General features: G+C 52.3%; 2 protein-coding genes across 12 annotated transcripts; one reads left to right on the top strand and one right to left on the bottom strand.

The window, feature by feature from the left end:
* Positions 1 to 576: 576 nt before the first annotated feature.
* On the top strand, positions 577 to 6,957 carry TPRG1L (tumor protein p63 regulated 1 like). 2 transcript variants are annotated; one of them, XM_073233069.1, is made up of 5 exons: positions 577 to 873; positions 958 to 1,049; positions 1,137 to 1,313; positions 2,224 to 2,377; positions 6,651 to 6,957. In XM_073233069.1, exons 1-5 carry the CDS (start codon positions 658 to 660, stop codon positions 6,747 to 6,749), a joined length of 738 nt encoding a protein of 245 aa, XP_073089170.1. In that variant the 5' UTR covers positions 577 to 657; the 3' UTR covers positions 6,750 to 6,957. The 2 variants fall into 2 exon arrangements, with proteins under 2 accessions (XP_073089170.1, XP_036855654.2); XM_036999759.2 differs by lacking the exon at positions 6,651 to 6,957 and adding an exon at positions 3,049 to 4,397 and having other exon boundaries at positions 583 to 873.
* On the bottom strand, positions 4,965 to 20,926 carry WRAP73 (WD repeat containing, antisense to TP73). Of its 10 annotated transcripts, none has more exons than XM_036999752.2 (12): positions 20,032 to 20,491; positions 12,769 to 12,921; positions 11,999 to 12,115; positions 10,894 to 10,966; positions 9,669 to 9,772; positions 8,862 to 8,948; positions 8,423 to 8,557; positions 8,270 to 8,347; positions 7,029 to 7,170; positions 6,006 to 6,131; positions 5,559 to 5,750; positions 4,965 to 5,294 (listed from the first exon to the last, which is right to left on the bottom strand). In XM_036999752.2, exons 1-12 carry the CDS (start codon positions 20,098 to 20,100, stop codon positions 5,155 to 5,157), a joined length of 1,416 nt encoding a protein of 471 aa, XP_036855647.2. In that variant the 5' UTR covers positions 20,101 to 20,491; the 3' UTR covers positions 4,965 to 5,154. The 10 variants fall into 10 exon arrangements, 9 of the variants coding, with proteins under 9 accessions (XP_036855647.2, XP_017504027.3, XP_073089166.1 ...); XM_017648538.3 differs by having other exon boundaries at positions 7,029 to 7,131; positions 20,032 to 20,480; XR_012129933.1 differs by having other exon boundaries at positions 5,983 to 6,131; positions 8,270 to 8,557; positions 20,032 to 20,926.
* Positions 20,927 to 21,905: the final 979 nt, after the last annotated feature.

The following is a 21,905-nucleotide window of genomic DNA, read 5'->3' on the forward strand; positions in this document are numbered from 1 at the left end:
GCCATGCGATGCGACACCCGTTGGGACCCTTCGGTCCTCAGGGCACCGGCCACGTCTGGGAGACCGTGAACTCGGACACGAGGCTAGGGGGCAGGGGCCGGGTCACGGAGGCGGGTGTCACGTCCAGGGGGCGGCCGCCACGGGCGGGGAGCGGTCATTCCGGGCGGACCGCGGCCGGGGACGGTCACTTTAGGCGGGGGCGAGTCCAGGGGGCGACTACCAAGGCGGGGGCGGGCCCAGGAGGGGTCACTCGGGAGGGGGACAGCCACCTCCGGACGTGGGCCGGGCAGGGCACGAGCATCCCGACCACCGGGAAGGGGTCTCTGCTCCTGTGGTCCCCCTTCCCGCGGGCCCCGCGTCCCCCTGATAACCGGCCCCAGCCCCGCCCCTCCCTGCTAGTAAACAGGAAGTGGCCTGCGGGCAGCGAGCGCTTCCGGCGCGGCGAGGGGCGGGAGCGACAGTGAACGGCGGTGGGCGGGGACAGTCGCGGAAGCGCCAATCGCGAGGGCCGGCGGGGACCGGGAACGGGGCGGGGCCGGCTGTCGGAGCCAATCGCTGCGGCCGGTGGGCGGGGGGCTCTGACGGCCGCGTCGGTAGTGGCGCCGCGTCGGTAGTGGGGCGGTCGGTGTCGCGGCGGCGGTGGCTGCGGTGTCTGCGATGCTGCAGCTGCGGGACTCCGTGGACTCGGCGGGCACGAGCCCCACGGCGCTGCTGGCGGCCAGCGAGGAGGGCGGCGGCAGCGGCGGCAGCGGCGGCGGCGGCGGCGGCGGCGGGCGGCCGGGGGCGGGCACGCCGCTGCGCCAGACGCTGTGGCCGCTCAGCGTCCACGACCCCACGCGTCGCGCCCGTGTCAAGGAGTACTTCGTGTTTCGGGTGAGGGGCCCGGGGGGCGGGGGTAGGGGAGCAGGGGCGAGCCCCGGGGACGGGGCGGGCCGTGACCTTTGCCCCGTCCCGCAGCCCGGCACCATCGAGCAGGCTGTGGAGGAGATCAGCGCCGTGGTGCGGCCGGTGGAGGAAGGCGACATCCAGGGCGTGTGGCTGCTGACCGAGTGAGCCGGACGGCCGGGGGCCGGGTGGGGCTGCGGGCGGGGGATGGCCGGTTCCTGCGCAGCGGTGACCCTGTCGCCTGCCCGCAGGGTGGATCACTGGAACAACGAGAAGGAGCGGCTGGTGCTCATCACCGACCAGGCGCTGCTCATCTGCAAGTACGACTTTATCGGCTTGCGGTGCCAGCAGGTGGTCAGGGCCGCCCTCAGCGCGGTGGACACCATCTCCTTCGGGGAGTTCCAGTTTCCCCCGAAGTCGCTCAACAAGTAAGGCTGTTGGCCAGAGAGGCCAGTGCTGGCCTTGTTTCCACCGTTCTAAAGCCACCCTAGGGGTTGTCCTTCGCCCCAAATGGAAACCTGAAAACTAAAGCTTGAAGTTAGTAGAGCTTCTTACACTAGAAGCAGGTGACTTCTGGGTGGCCTGGAGCAGTAAAAGGGATTCTGGCACAAGACAGCCGCAGCAGGCTTGTAGCGAAGCGGGCTGGAGGAGCGTGGAAGTAGCCCTGACGTGGACCCCCCTCTGCTGAGGGCCGAGCCCGGCAGCTTGCCTCCTGCCGGGAAAGGACTGCACGGGTCTTGTCAAGCCTGTTCTTGTTGTTTTTTTTTTTTAAGTGTATTTAATTTACAGAAATCACTAAAGGTTAGATTTGAAAACATTTAAGGGTCAACTTTCAGAAGCTGATATCCATGCTTTAAGGGAATTTTCTGAATGTGAAAATCTAGACATTGGTCAAACACATTTTAAGTTTGGATGTAGAGGTTGGATAGAACTTAGGAAGCTAAGATGAACTAAACATGAGCTTAACCAACAATGACACCTCAGGGAAAAATTACAAAAATGTCATTCAGTTCGCCCCCCCCTGTGACGTCGTCCCATGACTTACCAAGTTTCACTAAGTGTGTAAAGGGTAGACCTAGCAGCACCGTGGCAGTGTGTTGTTTGTTGTTGTATTTAGAAGTACTAAAGCTGTTTAGACTTGTCCTGGAGTATTTAGGCTGCTGTACTGGAAACCCCGGTTGCCATTGGAGTCCTCGAGGCCTCTTCTGCCGTGAGGCAGCTAAGTCTTGTCTTTAGCTGTAGAACAGCTTGGTAATGTCACACCCCGTAACTGACCAGGCTGCTGTGGGCACACCGGCCTGCCGTGTGACATCAGGTTCATTTCTCTTGACTCGGCAGGCGAGAAGGTTTTGGGATCCGCATCCAGTGGGACAAGCAGAGTCGCCCCTCCTTCATAAACAGATGGAACCCCTGGTCCACCAATGTGCCCTATGCCACATTCATAGAGCACCCGATGGCCGGTGCAGATGAGAAGACAGCCTCTTTGTGCCAGGTAAGGAGATGGATGTGATGGCAGTGCCACCCAGTGGTGACGGAAATGTTCTAGGCCTGCCCTGCCCAGGGCAGTGGTCATGTGTAGCTGCTGAGCACCTGATCTGTGGCTTGTAAAATTAAGGAAGTAAGCTTTCACACTTTGAAATGTTAGTGAATGTACATCTAAATAGCCCCGTGTGGGTGGTGGCTCCTGGCCAGCTGGCCCCGTGCTGTGGCCCTTTGCAAAAGCGACTGGCTTAGAGAAGGGCCCAGAGGGCCTGAGTGTGCCAGCTGACCCGAGCCTGCACTGGAGCCAAGCAGTCCACACACTCGCCAGGAGAGCAGTCCGAGAGGCCAGTGGTTAGCAGAGCTGTGGCCTGGCGGTGGGCCCCCACTTGCCAGCAGTGCTCTGTGGCCTGCTCTCTCACGTGGTGGCTGGCATGAGGATTAGGTAGGTCCCTAAGGCAAAACACTGAGGCCCACAGAGAGCCAGCCTTCATGGCACTGGGGTGTTGGTCACAGGGGAGCACAGGAGTAAGAGCTGATGTTCCTGGAGGGCCACACCGAGGAGGCAAGCTAGGGGCCCCAGGCCGTGGCTGGAGAGGCATCTCACCAGGACTGGTGGGTGGCACAGGACAGGTGGGGTTTCCTGGATGGGTCACTGATCAGCTCCATGATTTCTCTTTAAAGTTGGAAAGCTTCAAAACTCTGCTAATCCAAGCTGTGAAGAAAGCCCAAAAAGAAAGTCCCTTGCCGGGACAAGCCAACAGTGTGCTGGTCTTGGAGCGCCCCCTCCTCATTGAGACCTACGTGGGACTGATGTCCTTCATTAACAATGAGGCTAAACTAGGCTATTCCATGACCAGAGGCAAAATAGGCTTTTAGAGATGCACTCCAGGCTCTTCCCAGAAAAGCAGGCAGATGTGGGGACTCCTGGGGCGTCATACCTCGGCCAGCTCCGCTGCCACTGGATCTGAGTGCAACTAGAACAGTCACAAGAGGTACCGCTGTGGCTGGATGCTGGACATCGGTACTCCGAGCGACAGGCAAAGCAGAGTGAGCCTGGCTATCACTGTACTGCCTGGTATTCCGTACCCTACGGCTGCAGTTTCCGTGATCTTCCTGGAGTGTGTCCCTTTGCTTCTCGTGGTCCCTGCCTCCAGCCTTCTAGCATGTTTATATTGTGTGGTTCCAATATAAGTGTCCCTGTTATCACCTCAGCTGTGTAGATGTAACATCCAGGGAGGTGCCTAATGCCCCACTGCCTGTAGTTGCACATACATTTATACTTGGTGTCAAATTTTGTATTTTGAAATTTAATCCATTTTTTAAAGCTAAGTGCAAGGGAAGCCAGCAGACTGGTAAACTAAGCGGAGACAGTCTGCCTTGTCAGCGCCTAAACGAACAGTTGCTTTTGTGTAAATATATTTGCCTTAAAGTTACACTTTTTCTAAAATCAATCTGTATTGTGTTAATACTTAACAGCATCTTTCTCAGGCCCAAAAGGGCTTGCAGGAAATCATTTTAGGACATTGATTTGAGAAAGTCCCCTTGACAGTTCTTTGCACAGAATTTTGACAACTCTCTGTTTTCTGAGTTTGTATTTATGTGTCATATTTGTATTTAAAAGGGAATTGCTTAGTTTGCTTTTAAAGAACTTCCTTTAAAAGAAGGAACCATATTAGATTCTCATGAAGTTGCTAGTGCCCGCCTCGGATGCTGCAGCTTCCACAGATACAAGGCTGTGAGACTTGCCCTGAACAAGCCTGAGTCCTCCACCCTGAAGCATTTCCAGGCGGGGACCATAGCCTGCTGCTCTGTACCCGTCCTTGCCTTGTGGGTTTGACCTGAAGCGTTTATTGACCAACTTTTAACTGCTGCCTCATGGGTTTCTCGCTCGTCTATACAACCTTGGTGTAGCTTTCACTGGCATGGTTGTGATCCAAATGCAGCAGCCTGTCCAAATTGAAAGGCTGCCTCAAAATTTGCTTGGGTCTTAAGCCTCTGCTTTTGGTCATAGTAAAGACATTCAGAATTGAGTGGGCGTGGTTCCTTTCTGAAGTTGTACCGTGCAGGAGAGCTGCCTCTCAAGTACAGTTTAAGGCTTGAACTAGCTTTGCGAACCTGTCAGCTTGCTGTGCATGTAATGAGGGTTCTAAGCGACTGCTTACCTGGGACAGCTCTCTACCAAAAGGCAGGTGATGAGTGGTCCTCAAAACAGTGTGCTTGAACCAGGGTAACAGATCCTAATTCACCTGCCCTGGCTTCTCAACCCTGGCTCCTGTGAGAAGCACCTGAATTTAGAGCCAGATCCTGGTGCACTTCTGTGGAATCAACCTCAGCCCGGCTACCAGTTGGTGGCACTGCTCTCGTGGTGCTCAGGGCTCCCTTCCCAGCACTCCAGACAGACCCCACATGAAACCCACACCCACTGTCCCAGAGCACTCGGTGTCCAAGGAGGGCAGCTCCACAGTGGGACAGGACGCCTGCTGGGGGCCAGCTGCTGGGGGCCCAGTTCATCTCCCCAAGGAACCCAAAACTTGGCTCACCTGAAAAACCTGCCTGTAACCTAAGCCTTCCAAGGAAAGCAGCATCAGCCATTTTATGAATTAGCAAATATTTTAAATAACAAGAATGTTTTATACTGTACATATTTACAAAAAGGCCTTGCTGTAGGAATATAAAAACAGGCCTCTCCAGCTGCACCCATGGCTAGAAAGCGTCCCCAGAGTTCATCCTCCCACAGCTGGGCCCTGGCGCTCTGCTCTGCCCTCACATGGCCCCGCCTGCATGGCACTATGTGTGGTCGCCCCGCTGTCCCCCAGCCGTGCCGACTTCCACGCTGTCCAGGAAGCAGAGGCAGAAGTGGTCCTTGCTGAGCAGAGCCAGTGAGCCCCCGTGCAGGTGCCAGCACAGAGAAAGCACCTGGAAGTCACCTGCAGAAAGGTGGGAGGCCAGAGGGTCAGGGGCCTAGAGCAGGCTGAGCTGGGGCTACGGCGGGCTGGCTGGAACCCCAAGGCTCTGCTTGTGGGCCTCCTAGTCCTGTGAGCTCAGAGCAGTGGGCTGTGTTAGGGCCGCGTTAGCCACGCTAGAGACTGGCTGTGAGGTTTACAAGGACACAGGCGGGGACCTGCTTTCCACCCAAGGCGGTGCCCCAGGGCCCCGTTTCTGCACCTGCTGAGCAGGAGCATGGTGCTCACCTTCCCCAGGCACCTGCACTGAGACGCAGCCTGCTGGCGACCACAGGTACACCTTGCTGCCTCCAGTGCAGATGGCCAGCCTGGGCTGCTGTGGGTCCCAGTGGAAGGAGCGCACGGGGCGCAGCTGCTCCAGCACCGCAAAGAGCCTCAGCTTCCGCACATCCCAGATCCACACGGCATTCGGGACATTGTCTGGGCAAGGAAGACCCACAGGTACCAGGTCACTGCTCGCTGCCTGTTGGGCCCTGCCCTATGGCCATTTCCATGGCAGATGGCCACGCTCTGCCTGGGCTCTGTGTCCTCACCAGGGCCACGGCCACCCAGTCACTGTAGGCTACACGCCCACACTACCAAAGGGGAGCAGTGAGTGGACACCGCCCAACACGGGCCCTCGCCCACCAGGGGAATGGGTGGGTGGATGTACCGCACGGGCCCATGGCTGCTGACCGTTCCGCGTTGCCAGGAAGTAGCTGTCAGGGCTAAAGGCCAGCGCCCCAATGCCAATTTTGGGGTTCGCTCTGTCAGCGGCAGGCTTCAACATCTGCAAGGACACAGGCACCGAAGCGATCTCGTCTAGAACAGGGAGAGTTCTCATCTAGCCTGAGATGCTGCTGCAGCCTGGGACACTGCCCGGTCTGCTCAGTTCAGGTAGAAGGAAAAGGGGCCTTGACTTGGAGGCATGGGCAACAGGCTGTCCAGGTGAGGGCTTGATGGGAGCCTGGCATGGTGGTGGAGGCCTGTGTGATGGCCAGCACGGGCTCACTGACTGTACAAGCCCATGGCTCTGTGGGGACCGTCACACAGGAGAGGCAGAGGGCACAGGGAACTCCCTGCACCTTCCCCTCAATTTTGTTGTAAGCCTAAAAGTGCTCTAAAAACTAAGTTAAAAAAAAAAACCAAACGTGACACAGCCAGAAGCAGAAGGCTACAAAACAAAAGGCCTGGTAGGTGGTGTGCCCGCTGCGTGTGGACCCCTCCCTGGTGTGTTTGCCGAGCCCTGATGGTCAGGTGACATTCCAGGGTCTGGCACCTGCTTCAGTGCTCCTGCTACCTTCAAGCTTATATGCTGCTGTGATTACGCCCATTTTACAGAAGAGAAGACAAGCATGCACAGCCTCCCAGGCCGTGTGGCGGGACCCAGAGCTCGCTGCAGCCCCAGGCTTGGGCCCCATACCGCTGGCTGCCTCCTGACCCCTCTGGCTCATCCACGGAGATTTTATTCATGAAAAAACACTGCCCTCAAAGCACCAGCGTCAAATCTGGATTTCCAGAGCTTGTATGCAGTTGAAAAAACTGACCGGGGGGCAGGAGGGTTCTTCTGACTCACTGGCCGAGATATACTGGCTGTGACGTATCACAGGGAAGGAAAAATGGAGTAAAAAATAACTTCTGAAATCTACCTGGACAGAGGAGGTCTTTTTCATAAAAGAAGGAAAGCTAACAGAATGCGCGCGGCCTGCGGCTGCTCACATTTGCTCTCAGGGCTGGAGAGCCCGGCGGCAGCTCTGCAGGGAGGGAAGGCGGGGTGGTCCAGCGCCTGCTGCGGACTCTTCTCGGCTTCCTTATACACCACCTGGAGACGTGACAGGCCCGCCCCACCTCTCAGGATGGGCTGGGCAGGGGGATGACAGTAGGTGGCAGTGGGGATGCCCAAGCTAAGTGCAAGGTGCTGCCGCCCCTGGTAAGAGGACAGAGACGCTGGCTCCCCTCGCCCTCTCCCTTGTGGGGACCCTCCCTGTGGTTCCCCCTGTGAGCCTGCTCCCCACTCAGCAGCGAGCAAACACAAGCCTGCACTGGTGACAAGTGGCAGACGCGGGCCCAGGGAATGAGGGACCACTGTGACCTGAAGCCTGATGGCCAAGCGGGAGTGGCCTGCACTGGGTCAAAGGCAGGCAGGCCTGTGCCCGAGGATTAATGGGGCCACCAACCGCCCTGCAGCTTTGCAGCAGAAAATCTGCTCCCACTAGAGCTCCTACAACCCTGGCTCGGCTCACCTGTGCTTCCAGTGGGTCCTCCGGCCATGGCCCCACTTCAGGACCTTGGCCCCAGAGGCTGGCCCTGCCCCTTTACTTGGCCCCCAGGCCAGGCCAGCTGACCCCACACTGCACCCACTTACTCATGCCTGCTATCTCAGGCCAACTCCCCAAGGCCAGGGCCCTCCTGTCCCCTGCTGCCCCCCAAGGCTGGGGGTTCTGTGTCCCTGCTGCCCCCAGCACCCGCTGAAAGGATGCGCACACATCCTGCCTCGGGGCCCTCGCACTGCCTGTGCCTGCCGCCTGAACCGCTCCTCCAGATTCCACAGCACCCTTCCCTGGCGCCGCGGCTGCGACCGTCAGCCCGCAGCCATCCCCGCCTGCCCTGGGGACACCCAGCCCTGGTGCCCACTCCGCAGGGACAGGGGTCTGCCTGCTCTTTTCTCTCCGAGGCCCAGAGCCCATTCCATTGCCGGCAGGAGACCCTAGACACCGCAGAGCAGGAGCAGCCAGAGAAGGCCATCTAGGGACAGGGTGGGGAGAGGGCTTTGCGTCCTCTTGGGAACGTGACAGGAAGAATGAAGGCCACTGGCAGAGCCTGGCACCGAAATGTTAACAGTAACAAGAGTTTATGGTGGCCTGGGTGCCTGTGTCACAAAAAATAAAGGGAGAAAACAGGTTTTGTCCACCTCCCTTCCCCAAGTATGGCTCAAACAGAAACACACACGCCGGACTTACTATTTTGGGATTATTGATGTTTGTAGGGTGCTCGAACTCTGTGATCGCCTTCCAAGTCACGTGATTAAGAACGCGTACCTGAGGAAGACCGCGCGCATGAGGCCACGTGGTTTGCCAGCTGCTATGTCCCCACGTGTGCTGCTCTGCGCCCACCTTTCCGTCATAGCTCCCGACTGCCAGGAACTGACTGCTGGGGCTCCAGGCCACGGACTTGATTCCCAGGGACCACTCGTACGCGCAGAACACGGACAGCAGCCGGCCATCCAAGGAGTACAGCAGCATCTTGTACTGCAGGTGAGACACGTCACCGTTACTCACAGGCCCACTTCCCCAGGCAGGGAAAAAGACTCAGCCGCTTCAGAGCAAGACTGAGAGACGTGGACAGAGCGCACGAGTGAACAGGATGAGAGGTGCGGAATGCTGGAAAAGGGGCCCCGGGGTTGCAACTGGAAAGGTGATGCTGTGCAAAGGGGAGATCGGCTGCAGCTCAAAGCTTAATCAGCATCTATTCATTTATCTGCTGCCCCCAAAGTGCCAGATAAACACAGGCAGCAGCACGTCAGGGAGTGGGCTCCTCGGTCATTGATCATACCTCCAGACAGGTGTCCCACACAGCCAGCACACAGCCGTTCGGGGCCCACTCGATCCCTGCAAGATCCTGGGTGTCTGCGTCAAAGTGCTGCCGAGGGGGAGGAGAGGCAGGCAGGTGAGACGCTTTCTCAACAAAAAGGCACTGGCCTCACAATGGGCACTGTTACTACACAGTGTTAAGTTCCCACGTACAGGAACAGACGGGCACCTACAACTCCGTCCTCTGTCACCAAATGCCTGCTTGCTGCTGGAGGGCCGGGATGGCAGCACACAGTGGGGGTCCCCAGGCAGGCCTGCCCGATGCCCCCTCTCCCCTCCCTACTTCCTGCTTGGCCCAGTCTCTCCGTCAAGGCCCTGCTCAGACGTCTTCCTAGGACATGCCCTGCCTGGGCTTGATGAGGCCTCCTCTGCGCCCCAGCAGCATCCCAGAGGTCTCTCTGTCCCTGCCCCACCTTCAGATGTAAGTACGGCCAGGGCAGGGTTCGGTGCCCAGGCCCTGTGAGCACCTTGAAGTCCTACACGATGCAAGACTCCCTTGGCCTAAAACTCAGGTTCCCTCCTCCTCCTGATCTGGCAACACTTGCAAATATCCCAGGACTGATGAGAAGGGCTCTAGCTCCCACACCAAGCGCACAGCGTGCCCGCGAGGCTTCAGAGCACTCAGCCAACAAGCAGCCTCAAGACACACCCGGTGCCCTGCCCTCTGGAAGGTGAAGTCACATTGCCCATGCCAGGCGAGGGTCCCTGGGGTCTGGCACACCAGCACCTCGCCCGCTTCCCCCCAGCCAAGGCCAGAGAAGGCCCCCACCCGCAGGAGCTGCCAGTCGCTGCAGACAAAGACGCTCACGTGGTCCCTGCAGTCCCTCCTCTCCGCCAGCGCCATGTAGCGGCCATCGCGGGTGAAGCTTATTCCTACGGAAGAGGGAGAGGCCTGCCATCAGAAAGTGGCCAGGAGGCAGGGGTGCACGGCGACCTTCAGGAAAGACTGCGGACAAGGAAACCAAGGTCAGAAGAGGGCGTGCACACACAGAAGGCCACACACTTCCTCAGACAAAGGAGTGTGTGTTCCCCCACGAGGGATGGCGGGGGTCTGCAGCCCGCTTCCTGTTCACACAGACCCTGAAGGACCAAAATTCCACTGACAAAGGCGGTGCTCAAGGGCTGTCATGCTCTTAGAAAATAAGCTGCAGGTAAACTCAGCTAGTTAAAGGTCAGCTTTTTACTACATTCCTTATTTTTATTTTTGAATTTACTTGTTAAAGTAAATTTAAAGTAAGAATTTGAAAATAAATTTGGTTAAGAATGTTAAAGTATCTTCCAGTTCTATACTGGCTTAAAGAACCCTTGGCTGCATCTCATACCTTGTGAATCAAAGAGCACCTGAGTAACTGTTCCTGCACAAGAAATGCGTGTGTCCTGGACAGACACTGATACTCAAATTATAAAAATGAAAAAAAAATGTACAATTGTACTTATTCAAACTCAAGTTCCAAACTGCTGATGGCAACAGAAATAAATGGAAGAAACAGTCAAATTATCTAAAGCTTCTTTCTGTTTCTCAATTAAAGATACATCAGTGTGATTTCAAGATTCCAGAACAGAATGTCCGTCCAGTTCTCACCGGTCCAGTTAAGTAAACAGCTCACCACTTCCCCTCAACAGAGATTTGCAGTACAGAATGTGGTGTGGGAGGTGGGGTCCCGGGGCAGACACAGACCACAGGGCGTGACATCCAGTCACATAACAGGCAAAAGAATGACACGAGAATCCCCTCCCTGGGGTGCCTTTAACTGTACGCTCTTTGGTCGCCGTGACTGTATTTTAAGAGGGCATTCCTTGTCTTCTAGAGACACACATAGGAACATTTACAGATGAAGTGCTGGGAGGCCTGGGACATACATTACACAATCCAGGGGGGGAGGTACTGAAAAACAGGATTGGCTACATGTCAAGATACTGTTGAAGCTACCTGTGCCTAAATTTGAGATTTTCCTATAAAAAGGCACTTCCCACCCCAGCTTTGCCTGACTTACCTTGTTGACAAGCTTTAGGATATTTGATGTAAGATACAGATTTTGTGCACAAGGACCAGACAGTTATGCGCAGCTGTGGGGGAGGACAAAGGGAAGAGCATCTGTTAGCACTTGTAGGAAGACCTTGCAGCCACCCACCTCGGCCTCACTCTCTATCAGCCGCATCAGCAGACATCGGATTGAAACTATGGTTTAAAACTGAAGCAGGTACTACGTGGAAGCCACGCAGGTGCCGGAGCATGGAATTCAGCCACCCCCTCACAGTTGGATGGAAAATATATCCCAGATGATGCCAACTGGAAAAGAGCTGAATGAAACCCTGGTGGGTCACGCCGCACTTTCATGGCTGGGAATAAGCACTGGCCCGGCCTCACGCACATGCTGACCTTGGCAGAGCCTGGGGAATCAGGGCACTACAGGGCGCCCAGTAGCCCAGACACTGACAGCCTTCAGTGGGTGCGGGCCCACCACTGGGCTACCCGTCCCTCCTAAAGCATGTTAATAAAGGGACTCGTGCATTTTTCTGTGTTTATACACTGCCGACACCAAAGACCTTCTACCTGAACACCTTACATACACTGAATTCCCTAACTTGGTATCTTTATGAGAGGACGAGATCTATGGCCCAGCTCTCCTTGGTGACTGTCAGTTCTGGAACCCCTCACCAGGCGTGTCTGAGACACGCTCTCCTCCCCGAGCTGTCTCAGCCTCACTGTCGGGTCTCAAGTGCTCATCTGAGCCCGGAGCTCACGCACAGTGCTGGCGGTCCGGAGTAAGTGGCGCTTGAGGAACAAGCAGATGAGCGATCACCAGCACCGACCAGACATCTTAGAGCTGTAATCAGTCCACACTGAACTTCCCTTTCTGCTGCTGAACCCATGGAACTGTTTATATCTTAAAAATATGACTCAAGATTTTTTCATCTGTTTTTTCTTTAAAACTGCACACAAAGATTATGCAACAACACTGTGGGCTTATAATGCTCTGATGACTTAAGACAGACATCTCCACAAATCACCACTTAGCACTCCCCAGCAGTCTCAGGAGCAGGGCTTGGGAGTCACCCCCACCGACAGATGAGGTGCCCTCGGGGCACCGCACTTACATGGAATTCCGTCGTGTTGAGAATGTGGCGCCCATCTGGGCTCCAGCAAGAAGCCGCCAGGCCAGCGGACCCCTCGTCGATTCTGCAGTGCCATTCCGGCTGTTCCAAAGACCACACCTGTGTCCACCACAGAAAGGCAGGGCTGCAAGCCAGTCGGCACACCACTCTGCTGAAAGCAGCCCACACCGACTTTGCAGAGTCAAATCACAGGACCTCTCGAAATCCCCCACTGAGAAGGGCTGGTGCCGGGCCGCACCACAGAAGCATGCCACACCTGCAGGCAACTTCCTGTCGCTGTAGTTTCAAACCCTTCATTCATTCTGCTGCCCCTAAGACCTCAGTTAGGCTTCGGGTCTGTAACAGAATACTGCATCGGAGGGGCTCCCAAAGCACAGGATGTCTGTCCAAGGTGCTAGACTGCTGTCTAGTAACCCATCTTGAATTATATTTCAAATAACTATAATTATTGCTGAATTGTATTTAAAATAATATATATTAGCTGAATTATATTTAAGTTACATACAATTGGATTATATATTTCTATATTAATTAAATACATAAACTATATAACTGAATTATATATAAAATAACATGCAAAATAAGTATATACTATATACAGTATATTTGTGTGTTTTCTCCTCTTTAAGTACTAACTATTACAGAACTATTGTAATTTTAAAGAAATTCCTTTCCAAACTGGAACAAGATCACCCCGTGGAGTCCTGCTCCGGGGAGGTGTTGGGGCCGAGCCCCGCGGGCAGCCCACGCACCTGCACCAGCCCTCGCTTGTACATGGCGCACAAAATGAAGAGGGAGTCTGCTGACCACTCGATGTGCTGGATCTGGTCGAGGCACGTGTACAGCTGGAGGACCTGCAGGGTGCTCACATCCCGGACCACTACCCGGTACTGGACACAGGCAGCCTGGGAGAGGAAAAGAAAGCATGTTCCATGCTCCAGCAGCAGCTTTCAAAGCACCCCCGCCCCCCATCGTCGGGGTTTCAGGCATGCTTTCTGTCTCATGGTCCCACATAGCCCATTCTAAACACAAGATGAGTCCATAAAAAGATAAAGTGGAAATACACAAATCAGGTGTTCAAACTGGTATACTGCAGCACTATTTTGAAACCCCCTGCTTGAGTCACTTTCTACTCCTTTCTCGATCATGTGTGGACTGAAGAGGAAACAGCACGGGCAAAGCTCTTGTGAGCTCACCAGTGCTCCCCGCGCTCCGTCACCCAGCCGGCTCACAGGGGGTCAGGACCGAGGCAGTGCAGGTGCCGCGTGGCAACCGTACAACGAAGGGCACCAATGCACGGATGCTTCCTAAGTGCGTGCGGACCACCACTATGCAAGTCGACACACAGGTCTCTGCTCCTGGGGCTGACACAGGGCTCCTGAAACCTTGTAACTTCTTGGGTGGTAGGCACATCTGCTGCTCTAATGAGGTGACCCTTGGGGCCCCTGGATGGGGCTGGTCCCCAAATGAACCAAGCCATGATGAGAAGCTGCAAATTTTCAGCCACCCCACCACCCCATCCTCTCAAGAAGGGAGGCTGGAAATGGAGCTAATCAATCATGTCTACCCGATGAAGTCTCCATAAAATCCCACAAGTACAGGGTTTGGAAAGCTTCCAGGTGGGTGAGCAAATCCACACAGGGACAGTGACAATCCCTCTCCACAGGGACAAAAGCTCCTGGCGCTCAGGACCCTCCCAGGCCTTGCCCTAGGCACCTCTTCACCCAGCTTTCATCTGCATCCTTTATCATATCCTTTAATGAACAGGGATACGTGTTTCCCTGAGTGCTGAGAGCTGCTCCAATAAATAAACCAAACCGAGGAGGAGTTGTGGGAGCCCTCCAACGTGTGGCCAAGTTGGACTGAGACTGTGGGTGACCTGCTACTCAGGACTGGTGTCTGCTGTGGGCCAGTCCTGCAGACTGAGCCCTTCACCTGTGGGGTCTGATGCCACGGAGAGCTGCTCGGCATGACAAATGTCAGAGGTACTGGGTGTGAGCATGAGAGGGCAGAGACTGGGGGTGGGTGGGGGGAAGCACTGTACCCCTTGCCAGGAGGCAGCGCCACAACCCACCTGACAGGCTTACCTTAACAGATGCTGCTACTATAAAGAGTTTGAGTATTAACAGTTTCCTTAAAGGTAGTTTATATCCACATTTGTTAATAACATCCATATCTAAGCAAATAATTTTTATGTTTGAGTATACTTACCTGCTGATTACAGATTATATTACAGTTTAAATCAAGAACTGATTTTTAAATGTTAATTGCTTCATTTTTTTACTTATCAAGATCGAGCTAGATTATCGGTTTGTGTTTTGTTAACATCCATTACAAAAAGGCCATGAGTTTTCCATGGAAAAAGGAGAGTGAGACAAACGTTTCATGTGCTTATTTTTTTCATATTGTAGCTCTGAAAACTGGTCAGTTACAATGAATTACTTATGAAATGGAATATTTGTACTAGCAACTGGAAAAATTATACAAATCCATTGCAAGATATTAAAAATGGCAACACAGACCTAGGACCTATTTTCTTTAGTATTTGGGATAGAACTTTGAAGAACGTTAATACTAGTAAAATTAATATCAAGTGTCCCACAATATTTTCACCAGACTGTAAAAACCAAAAAAGGACCACAATTAAGCAAATAAAGTATAGTCTTTCTATTTACAATTCCCTGGAATTTTCATAGGTGATTTTTTAAAACAAATAAATATATGTGCAACAGTTTGAAAAATATACCAAAGTTTTTGAGGTGCCATTTAAGCTACTGGCATTTGTATATTCTAGTCAAATGCTGTTTATGTGACTTGGAATAATACCTCCATAGGGAGGGATTAAAGATGGCAACATGAGAGGTGAGACAGAGAACTCATCCCAAAACCACAAATAATACAAAAATACAGTTAATACAACTAATCCTAAAAGAACAACAGTAAAGAAGGCTGCACCAGAATCCATACACCTAGAGAAAAGAGCAAACCTCATGAAACAGGGTAATGTACCACAGCCTTGACCTGGCAGGACCCGAACCCTTCCCCCACCCCAGCTCACCGGAGGGCAGCAGGAAACAGCTCTTTCCTCCCCCCAGGTACCAGCACCGCTCCCCTGCAGCCCCTGACATCACTCCAGGGGCTGAGCACCTCCAAAGACTAGAGCTTCTGGGAACTAGAGGGTGCCACATACAAATATGAAACATCAAAGGAAACTGGTTCAAACAAAAATCCCACAAACACCAGAAACAGGGCCAAGTGAAACTGAACTCATCAATCTTCTTGAAAGAGAGTTCAAAATAAAAATTATAAACATGCTCATGGAGATACACAAAAATATTCAAGAACTCAGGGACGAATTTAGGACAGAGATTCAATCATTAAGAAATTCCATATTAGAAATGAAACATACAATACAAGGATTTAAAAACATTAGATGTAGTAGACGAGACAGTAACTGGAATAGAAATTAGAGAAGAGAAATACAAAGAAGCTGAGGCACAGGGAGAAAAAAGGATCTCTAGGAATTAAAGAATATTAAGAGAACTGTGTGACCAATCCAGATGGAACAGTATTTGCATTACAGGGGTACCAGAACAAGAAGAGAAAAAGGGATAGAAAGTGTCTTTGAGGAGGTGATTGCTGAAAACTTCCCCAATCTGGGGAAGGAGATAGTCTCTCAAGCCATGGAGGTGCACAGATCTCCCAACACAAGGGACCCAAAGAGGATAACACCAAGACATAAAATAATTAAAATGGCAAAGATCAAGGATAAGGACAGACTTTTAAGACCAGCTAGAGAGAGAAAAAAGAGCACTTACAAAGGAAAACCCATCAGGCTATCATCAGACTTCTCAACAGAAACCCTACAGGCCAGAAGAGAGTGGCATGATGTATTTAATGCAATGAAACAGAAGGGCCTTGAACCAAGGATACTGTATCCAGCACAATTATCATTTAAATTTGAAGGAGGGATTAAACAATTCCCAGATAAGCAAAAGTTGAGGGAATTTACCTCCCACAAACCACCTCTACAGTGTATTTTGAAGGGACTGCAATAGATGGAAGTGTTCCTAAAGCTAAATAGCTGTCAACAGGGGAAATAAAACCACAGTAAAGAAAGTAGACCAATTAATTACTAAGCAGATGGAAAATCAAATATCCCCAAAGTCAGTCAAGGGATAGACAAAGAGTACAGAATATGATACCTAATATATAAAGAATGGAGGAGGAAGAAAAAGGAGGAAAAAAAAAAAGAACCTTTAGGTTGTGTTTGTAATAGCATACTGAGTTAAATTAGACTGTTATACAGTAAGGGAATTACCCTTGTACCTTTGTTAACCACGAATGTAAAGCCTGCAATGGCAGTAAGTACATACCTATTCATAATAACCCTAAATGTAAATGAAGTGAATGCACCAATCAAAAGACACAGAGTCACTGAATGGATAAAAAAACAAGACCTGTCTAAATGCTGCCTACAAGAGACTCACTTCAAACTCAAAGACATACACAGACTAAAAGTGAAAGAATGGGAAAAGGTATTTCATGCAACTAATAGGGAGAAAAAACCAGGAGTTGCAGTACTTGTATCAGACAAAATAGACTTCAAAACAAAGAAAGTAACAAGAGACAAGGAAGGACATTACACAATGATAAAGGGGTCAGTCCAACAAGAGGATATAACTACTATAAATATCTATGCACCGAACATAGGATCACCTACATATGTGAAACAAATAGTAACAGAATAAAAGGGGGAAATAGACTGCAATGCATTCATTTTAGGAGACTTTAACACACCACTCACTCCAAAGGACAGATCCACCAGACAGAAAATAGGTAAGGATACAAAGGCACTGAACAACACACTAGAACAGATGGACCTTAGACATCTACAGAACACTCCATCCAAAAGCAACAGGATACACATTCTTCTCAAGTGCACATGGAACATTTTCAAGAATAGATCATGTACTAGGCCACAAAAAGAGCCTCAGTAAATTCAAAAACACTGAAATTGTACCAACCAGCTTCTCAGACCACAAAGGTTTGAAACTAGAAATAAATTATGCAAAGAAAATGAAAAAACCCATAAACACATGGAGGCTTAACAGCATGCTCCTAAGTAATCACTGGATCAATGACCAAATCAAAACAGAGATCAAGCAATATATGGAGATAAATGACAACAATAATTCAACACCGCAAAATCTGTGGGACACAGTAAAGGCCATGCTAAGAGGGAAGTATATTGCAAAACAGGCCTACCTCAGGAAAGAACAATCCTATATGAACAGTGTAAAGTCACAATTAACAAAACTAGAAAAACTAGAACAAATGAGGCCCAAAGCCAGTAGAAGGAGGGTCATAATAAAGATTAGAGCATAAATAAATAAAATTGAGAAGAATAAAACAATAGAAAGAATTAATGAAAGGAGGAATTGGTTCTTCAAGAAAATAAACATAATAGATAAACCTCTAGCCAGACTTATCAAGAAAAAAAGCGAGTACACATATAAACAGAATCAGAAATATAAAGAATTATGAGAGAATACTATGAAAAATTTTATATTAACAAACTGGGTGACCTAGAAGAAATGGACAACTTTCTGGAAAAATACAACCTTCCAAGGCTGACCCAGGAAGAATAAGAAAATCTGAATAGACCAATTATCAGCAATGAAATTGAACTGGTAATCAAAAAACTACCTAAGAACAAAATACCAACAGCATTTTTCAATGAACCAGAGCAAATCATTATAAAATTCATATGGAACCACAAAAGACCCCGAATAGCCAAAGCAATCCTGAGAAAGAAGAATAAAGCTGGGGGGATTATGCTCCCCAACTTCAAGCTCTACTACAAAGCCACAGTAATTGAGACAATTTGGTACTGGAACAAGAACAGAACCATAGACCAATGGAACAGACTAGAGAGCCCAGATATAAACCCAAGCATATATGGTCAATTAATGCACAATAAAGGAGCCATGGACATACAATGGGGAAATGACAGCCTCTTCAACAAACGGTGTTGGCAAAACTGGACAGCTACACGCAAGAGAATTGAAACTGGATTGTTATCTAACCCTCTATACAAAAGTAAACTCAAAATGGATCAAAGACCCGAATGTAAGTCATGAAATCACAGAACTCTTAGAAGAAAACATAGGCAAAAATCTCGTGAATATACACATGAGCAATTTTTTCCTGAACTCATCTCCCCAGGCAAGGGAAACAAAAGCAACAATGAACAAGTGGGACTATATCAAGCTTAAAAGCTTCTGTACAGCAAAGGACACCATCAGCAGAATAAAAAGGCATCCTACAGTGTGGGAGAATGTATTTGTAAACGACATATCCGACAAGGGGTTAACATCCAAAATATATGAAGAACTCACATGCCTCAAACACCAAAAAGGCAAATAACCCTATTAAAAAATTAACAGACACTTCTCCAAAGAAGAAATTCAGATGGCTGACAGGCACATGAAAAGATGTTCCACATTGCTAATTATCAGGGAAATGAAAATTAAAACCACAAAGAGGTATCACCTCACACCAATTAGATGGCGAACATTGAAGAGACAACAACAAATGCTGGCGAGGATGCAGAGAAAGGGGAGCCCTCCTGCACTGCTGGTGGGAATGTAAGCTAGTTCAAGGATTATGGAAAGCAATACGGAGCTTCCTCAAAAAACTGAAAAATAGAAATACCATTTGACCCGAGATTTCCACTCCAAGGAATTTTCCCAAAGAAAACAACTTCTCAGATTCAAAAAGACATATGCACCCCTATGCTTACTGCAGCATTGTTTACAACAGTCAAGATATGGAAGCAACCTAAGTGTCCATCAGTAGATGAATGGATAAAGATGTGGTACTTATACACAACGGAATATTATTCAGCCATAAGAAACAACTCCTATAATTTGCAACAACATGGATGGACCTGGAGGACATTATGCTCAGTGAAATAAGCCAGGCAGAGAAAGACAAGTACCAAATGATTTCCCTCATATGTGGAGTATGACAACAAAGCAAAACCGAAGGAACAAAACAGCAGCAGAACCACAGACTCCAAGAAGGGATTAGCGGTTACAAAAGGGGCGGGGCCGGGGAGGGCGGATGGGGAGGGAGGGCGAAGGGGATTGTGGGGTATCATGATTGGTGCATATGGTGTGCGGGGGGTCACGGGGAAGACAGTGTAGCTCAGAGAAGACAAATAGGGCCTCTGTGGCATCTTAACAACGCTGATGGACAGCGATTGCAATGGGGTATGGGGAGGACTCAATAATAAGGGTGAACAGTAACCACATTGTTTTTTCATGTGAAACCTTCATAAGAGTGTATATCTATGATACCTTAATAAAAAAATGCATTCCTCTAAAAAAAAAGAATAATACCTCCATAAAAAAGGCAACCATATGACTTGAGACTTAAATTCTCAAAGACCCAAAGTTAAAAGGAATGTCGATAAAGCTCATACTGAAAAAAAATCATGAACCATCAGTCAGTTCACAGAGGTAAATGAAACTAAGTACACGTTTAATAAGGCGTGTTTTTTCCTTAATATTGGGCTCTCCAGTGCCCAATATCTCCCCCTGCCCCCAAGGTTCTGAGGATGTAACTGGCCGTATGGGTATATTTTGAGTCTTACGTTTCCCGTACAGGATAGCTCAGCTCTGCCACCGTGGAAGGAACAGCTCAAATACCGGCTGTGTGGAGAGCCCTCTTCGTAGTGGGCACAGGATGCTGGTGATTTAAATCATTTATTTGGCGTGTAGGAGAGACGGTGAAAAGTTTACAGTCAACAGAATTACGTATTTGCCTGTATACGTCAAGGCAACAATGATGTTTTTGTGCGTCTGCCTCCGACGGACGGGTGCGGGGAGGCTGGCACCTGCCCGGACCCCCTGCCCAGGCCCGACGTCTGGGTCCGCAGCCGAGTCCCCTGCCCGAGGGCCGCATGTGTGGACCCCCGAGCTGCCCCACCCGACCCCGCGGCCGCTCACCAGGTACTTGCCGTCTGGAGAGAACTTGCAGAGCAGGCTGGAGAGCTTGAACGCCTCGGAGAAGTTCATGGCTACCGCTCCGGACAACCCCCGCCGTCCGCCCAGCCTGGCGCGCGGCAACAGTCGTCCCGCGGCAGGAAATGACGGCAGTAGAGCGCGCCGCAGCCTGTCAGGGCCCGGACCTCCCGCATAGCATTGTGGGGCTTGTAGTTTGCGCCGGCAACGCACCGCGCTTAAGGGAGCCGCGGCGCTTCGCCTAACCCGGGATGTGCCCCGAGCGCAGTCCGCGTGGCTTCGCAGTCCTTGCAGCCGCGGTTGCCAGAAACACGCCGGACCCGCGTTAACGCGGAATTCCAGATAAACGAAGAGTCGTTTCTTAGGATAAACTAATCGTTTTTAGGATGTCCTCAAATACTGCTTGGAATGTATTTACACTAAAATATCACCCGCTTATATGAAATGCAAACATAGCCGGGCGTTCTCTGTGTGCGTGTATATATATGTGTGTGTGTGTGTCTATCTATACTTAAACGTAATATTTCCATACGGACATGCATTTGTATGCAAATACAGAACAGCGTATGGACAGGCGTTGTATTCCGTCGTGGTGCACTCATAAACATTCGTTTTTCTTTATTTGCCTTTTGGCTGAATGGCCCACACTGCCTTCCTGGGCCCCCCCCCCCATCGCAGACCAGGGGAGGACCACCCTGACTCCGCAGGCAGAGCGCGGAGGTCGCTCACCGCCTGGCACCCGCACGGAGGAGACGGGCCGAGGGCCGGACCTGGGCGCAGCGGCAGCCCGCCCTCGCTCGGGTGGGATCGCGCGCCTCCGTGGGCGCCGGCCCTGCCAACCCTGCCCGCTCCCCGGCGCGTGCCTTGTCCTCCAGCTCACCCCGGACCCCTGATCCTTTCCCCCGGCCGCGGCTTCCTTCATGGTCCCCCCGACTCCGCAGCCCACCGGATCGCGCAGCCCGGACACCTGCGCCGGACCCTGACCCTCGGAGAACCCAGGCCTAGGAAGCGTCCTCCCCGCACCTCTGCGCGCCAGGCCCTGGGCTTGGTCCCCGCGGCCCCCCCTCGACTTCCACGACCCGGCAGGGATGCAAGCGCACGCCCAGCTCGGCGGTGCCGGCCTTTCTGTCGGGGCCAGATCGACCCCTGGGTGTGACTGGTCTTTGTGTCCCCACCTCCTGCGCCCCGAAAACAGCAGGTGAGCAGTAAGGCGCCAGGCGAGGTGCGGACCCTGATGCCGGGGAGCCCGGTCTGCCGCAGCCCGGCTCGCGCGCAGGCCCACCGGCGACACGGAGTCACCCTAGCCTGGGGACACCTGTTCGGAGGCACAGGACGGGTCCCATGGACACCAGGAGGCAGCGCGCAGTGGGTGCCCGCCGCCGAGAGCCGCTCGACACTGTCGTGCGTGTGGGGCTCTCGCGCTGAGGCCCCGCGTGTGCGGCGGGCGCCCTGGAAGACGCCGCCCGCCGTGCCGGGGTCCGGCCGTGGAGCCGTCGGTGCCGCGGGTCGGGGGTGGGGGGCTCGGCCCGAGGTGGGTCTCTGCGCCCTGGGGGCGATTCCGAGTGCGCGGCCCACGTGCCGCGGGGGGACACCCGCGCGTAGTTGCGCACACGGGGAACAGTATCCGGGGCCGGGAGGCGGCGGCCCGGGGAGGGAGCGGGGTGAGGGCCGCGACCTGGGAGTGTTCGCTTCCCGAGTCAGTCCCCAGGGGCCGCGGAGCACCACCTCCGCCGGGGAGGGGGCGGGCGGAGGCCGAGAGCGTCGCGCCCGGAGGGTCCCGGCGGGTCCGCGGTGCGGCCGCGCCCTCTCCGCGGAGGAGCCCCGCGGGCGCCGCCCGGGCGCAGGGGCTGCACCCGAGC

This window comes from Manis javanica, chromosome 4 (assembly GCF_040802235.1).
Source record: "Manis javanica isolate MJ-LG chromosome 4, MJ_LKY, whole genome shotgun sequence".
Taxonomy (NCBI): domain Eukaryota; kingdom Metazoa; phylum Chordata; class Mammalia; order Pholidota; family Manidae; genus Manis; species Manis javanica.

Excerpts from the sequence above, each read along its gene's own strand:
- TPRG1L (XM_036999759.2), top strand. The coding sequence starts at position 658 with ATGCTGCAGCTGCGGGACTCCGTGGACTCGGCGGGCACGAGCCCCACG. Across the intron at positions 874-957 it reads AGGAGTACTTCGTGTTTCGG|CCCGGCACCATCGAGCAGGC; the intron begins GTGAGGGGCCCG and ends CCCGTCCCGCAG. Across the intron at positions 1,314-2,223 it reads CCCCCGAAGTCGCTCAACAA|GCGAGAAGGTTTTGGGATCC; the intron begins GTAAGGCTGTTG and ends TTGACTCGGCAG.
- WRAP73 (XM_073233063.1), bottom strand. The coding sequence starts at position 20,100 with ATGAACTTCTCCGAGGCGTTCAAGCTCTCCAGCCTGCTCTGCAAGTTC. Across the intron at positions 12,922-20,031 it reads CTCCAGACGGCAAGTACCTG|GCTGCCTGTGTCCAGTACCG; the intron begins GTGAGCGGCCGC and ends TTCCTCTCCCAG. Across the intron at positions 8,949-9,668 it reads GCGACTGGCAGCTCCTGCGG|CACTTTGACGCAGACACCCA; the intron begins GTGGGGGCCTTC and ends CCCCCTCGGCAG.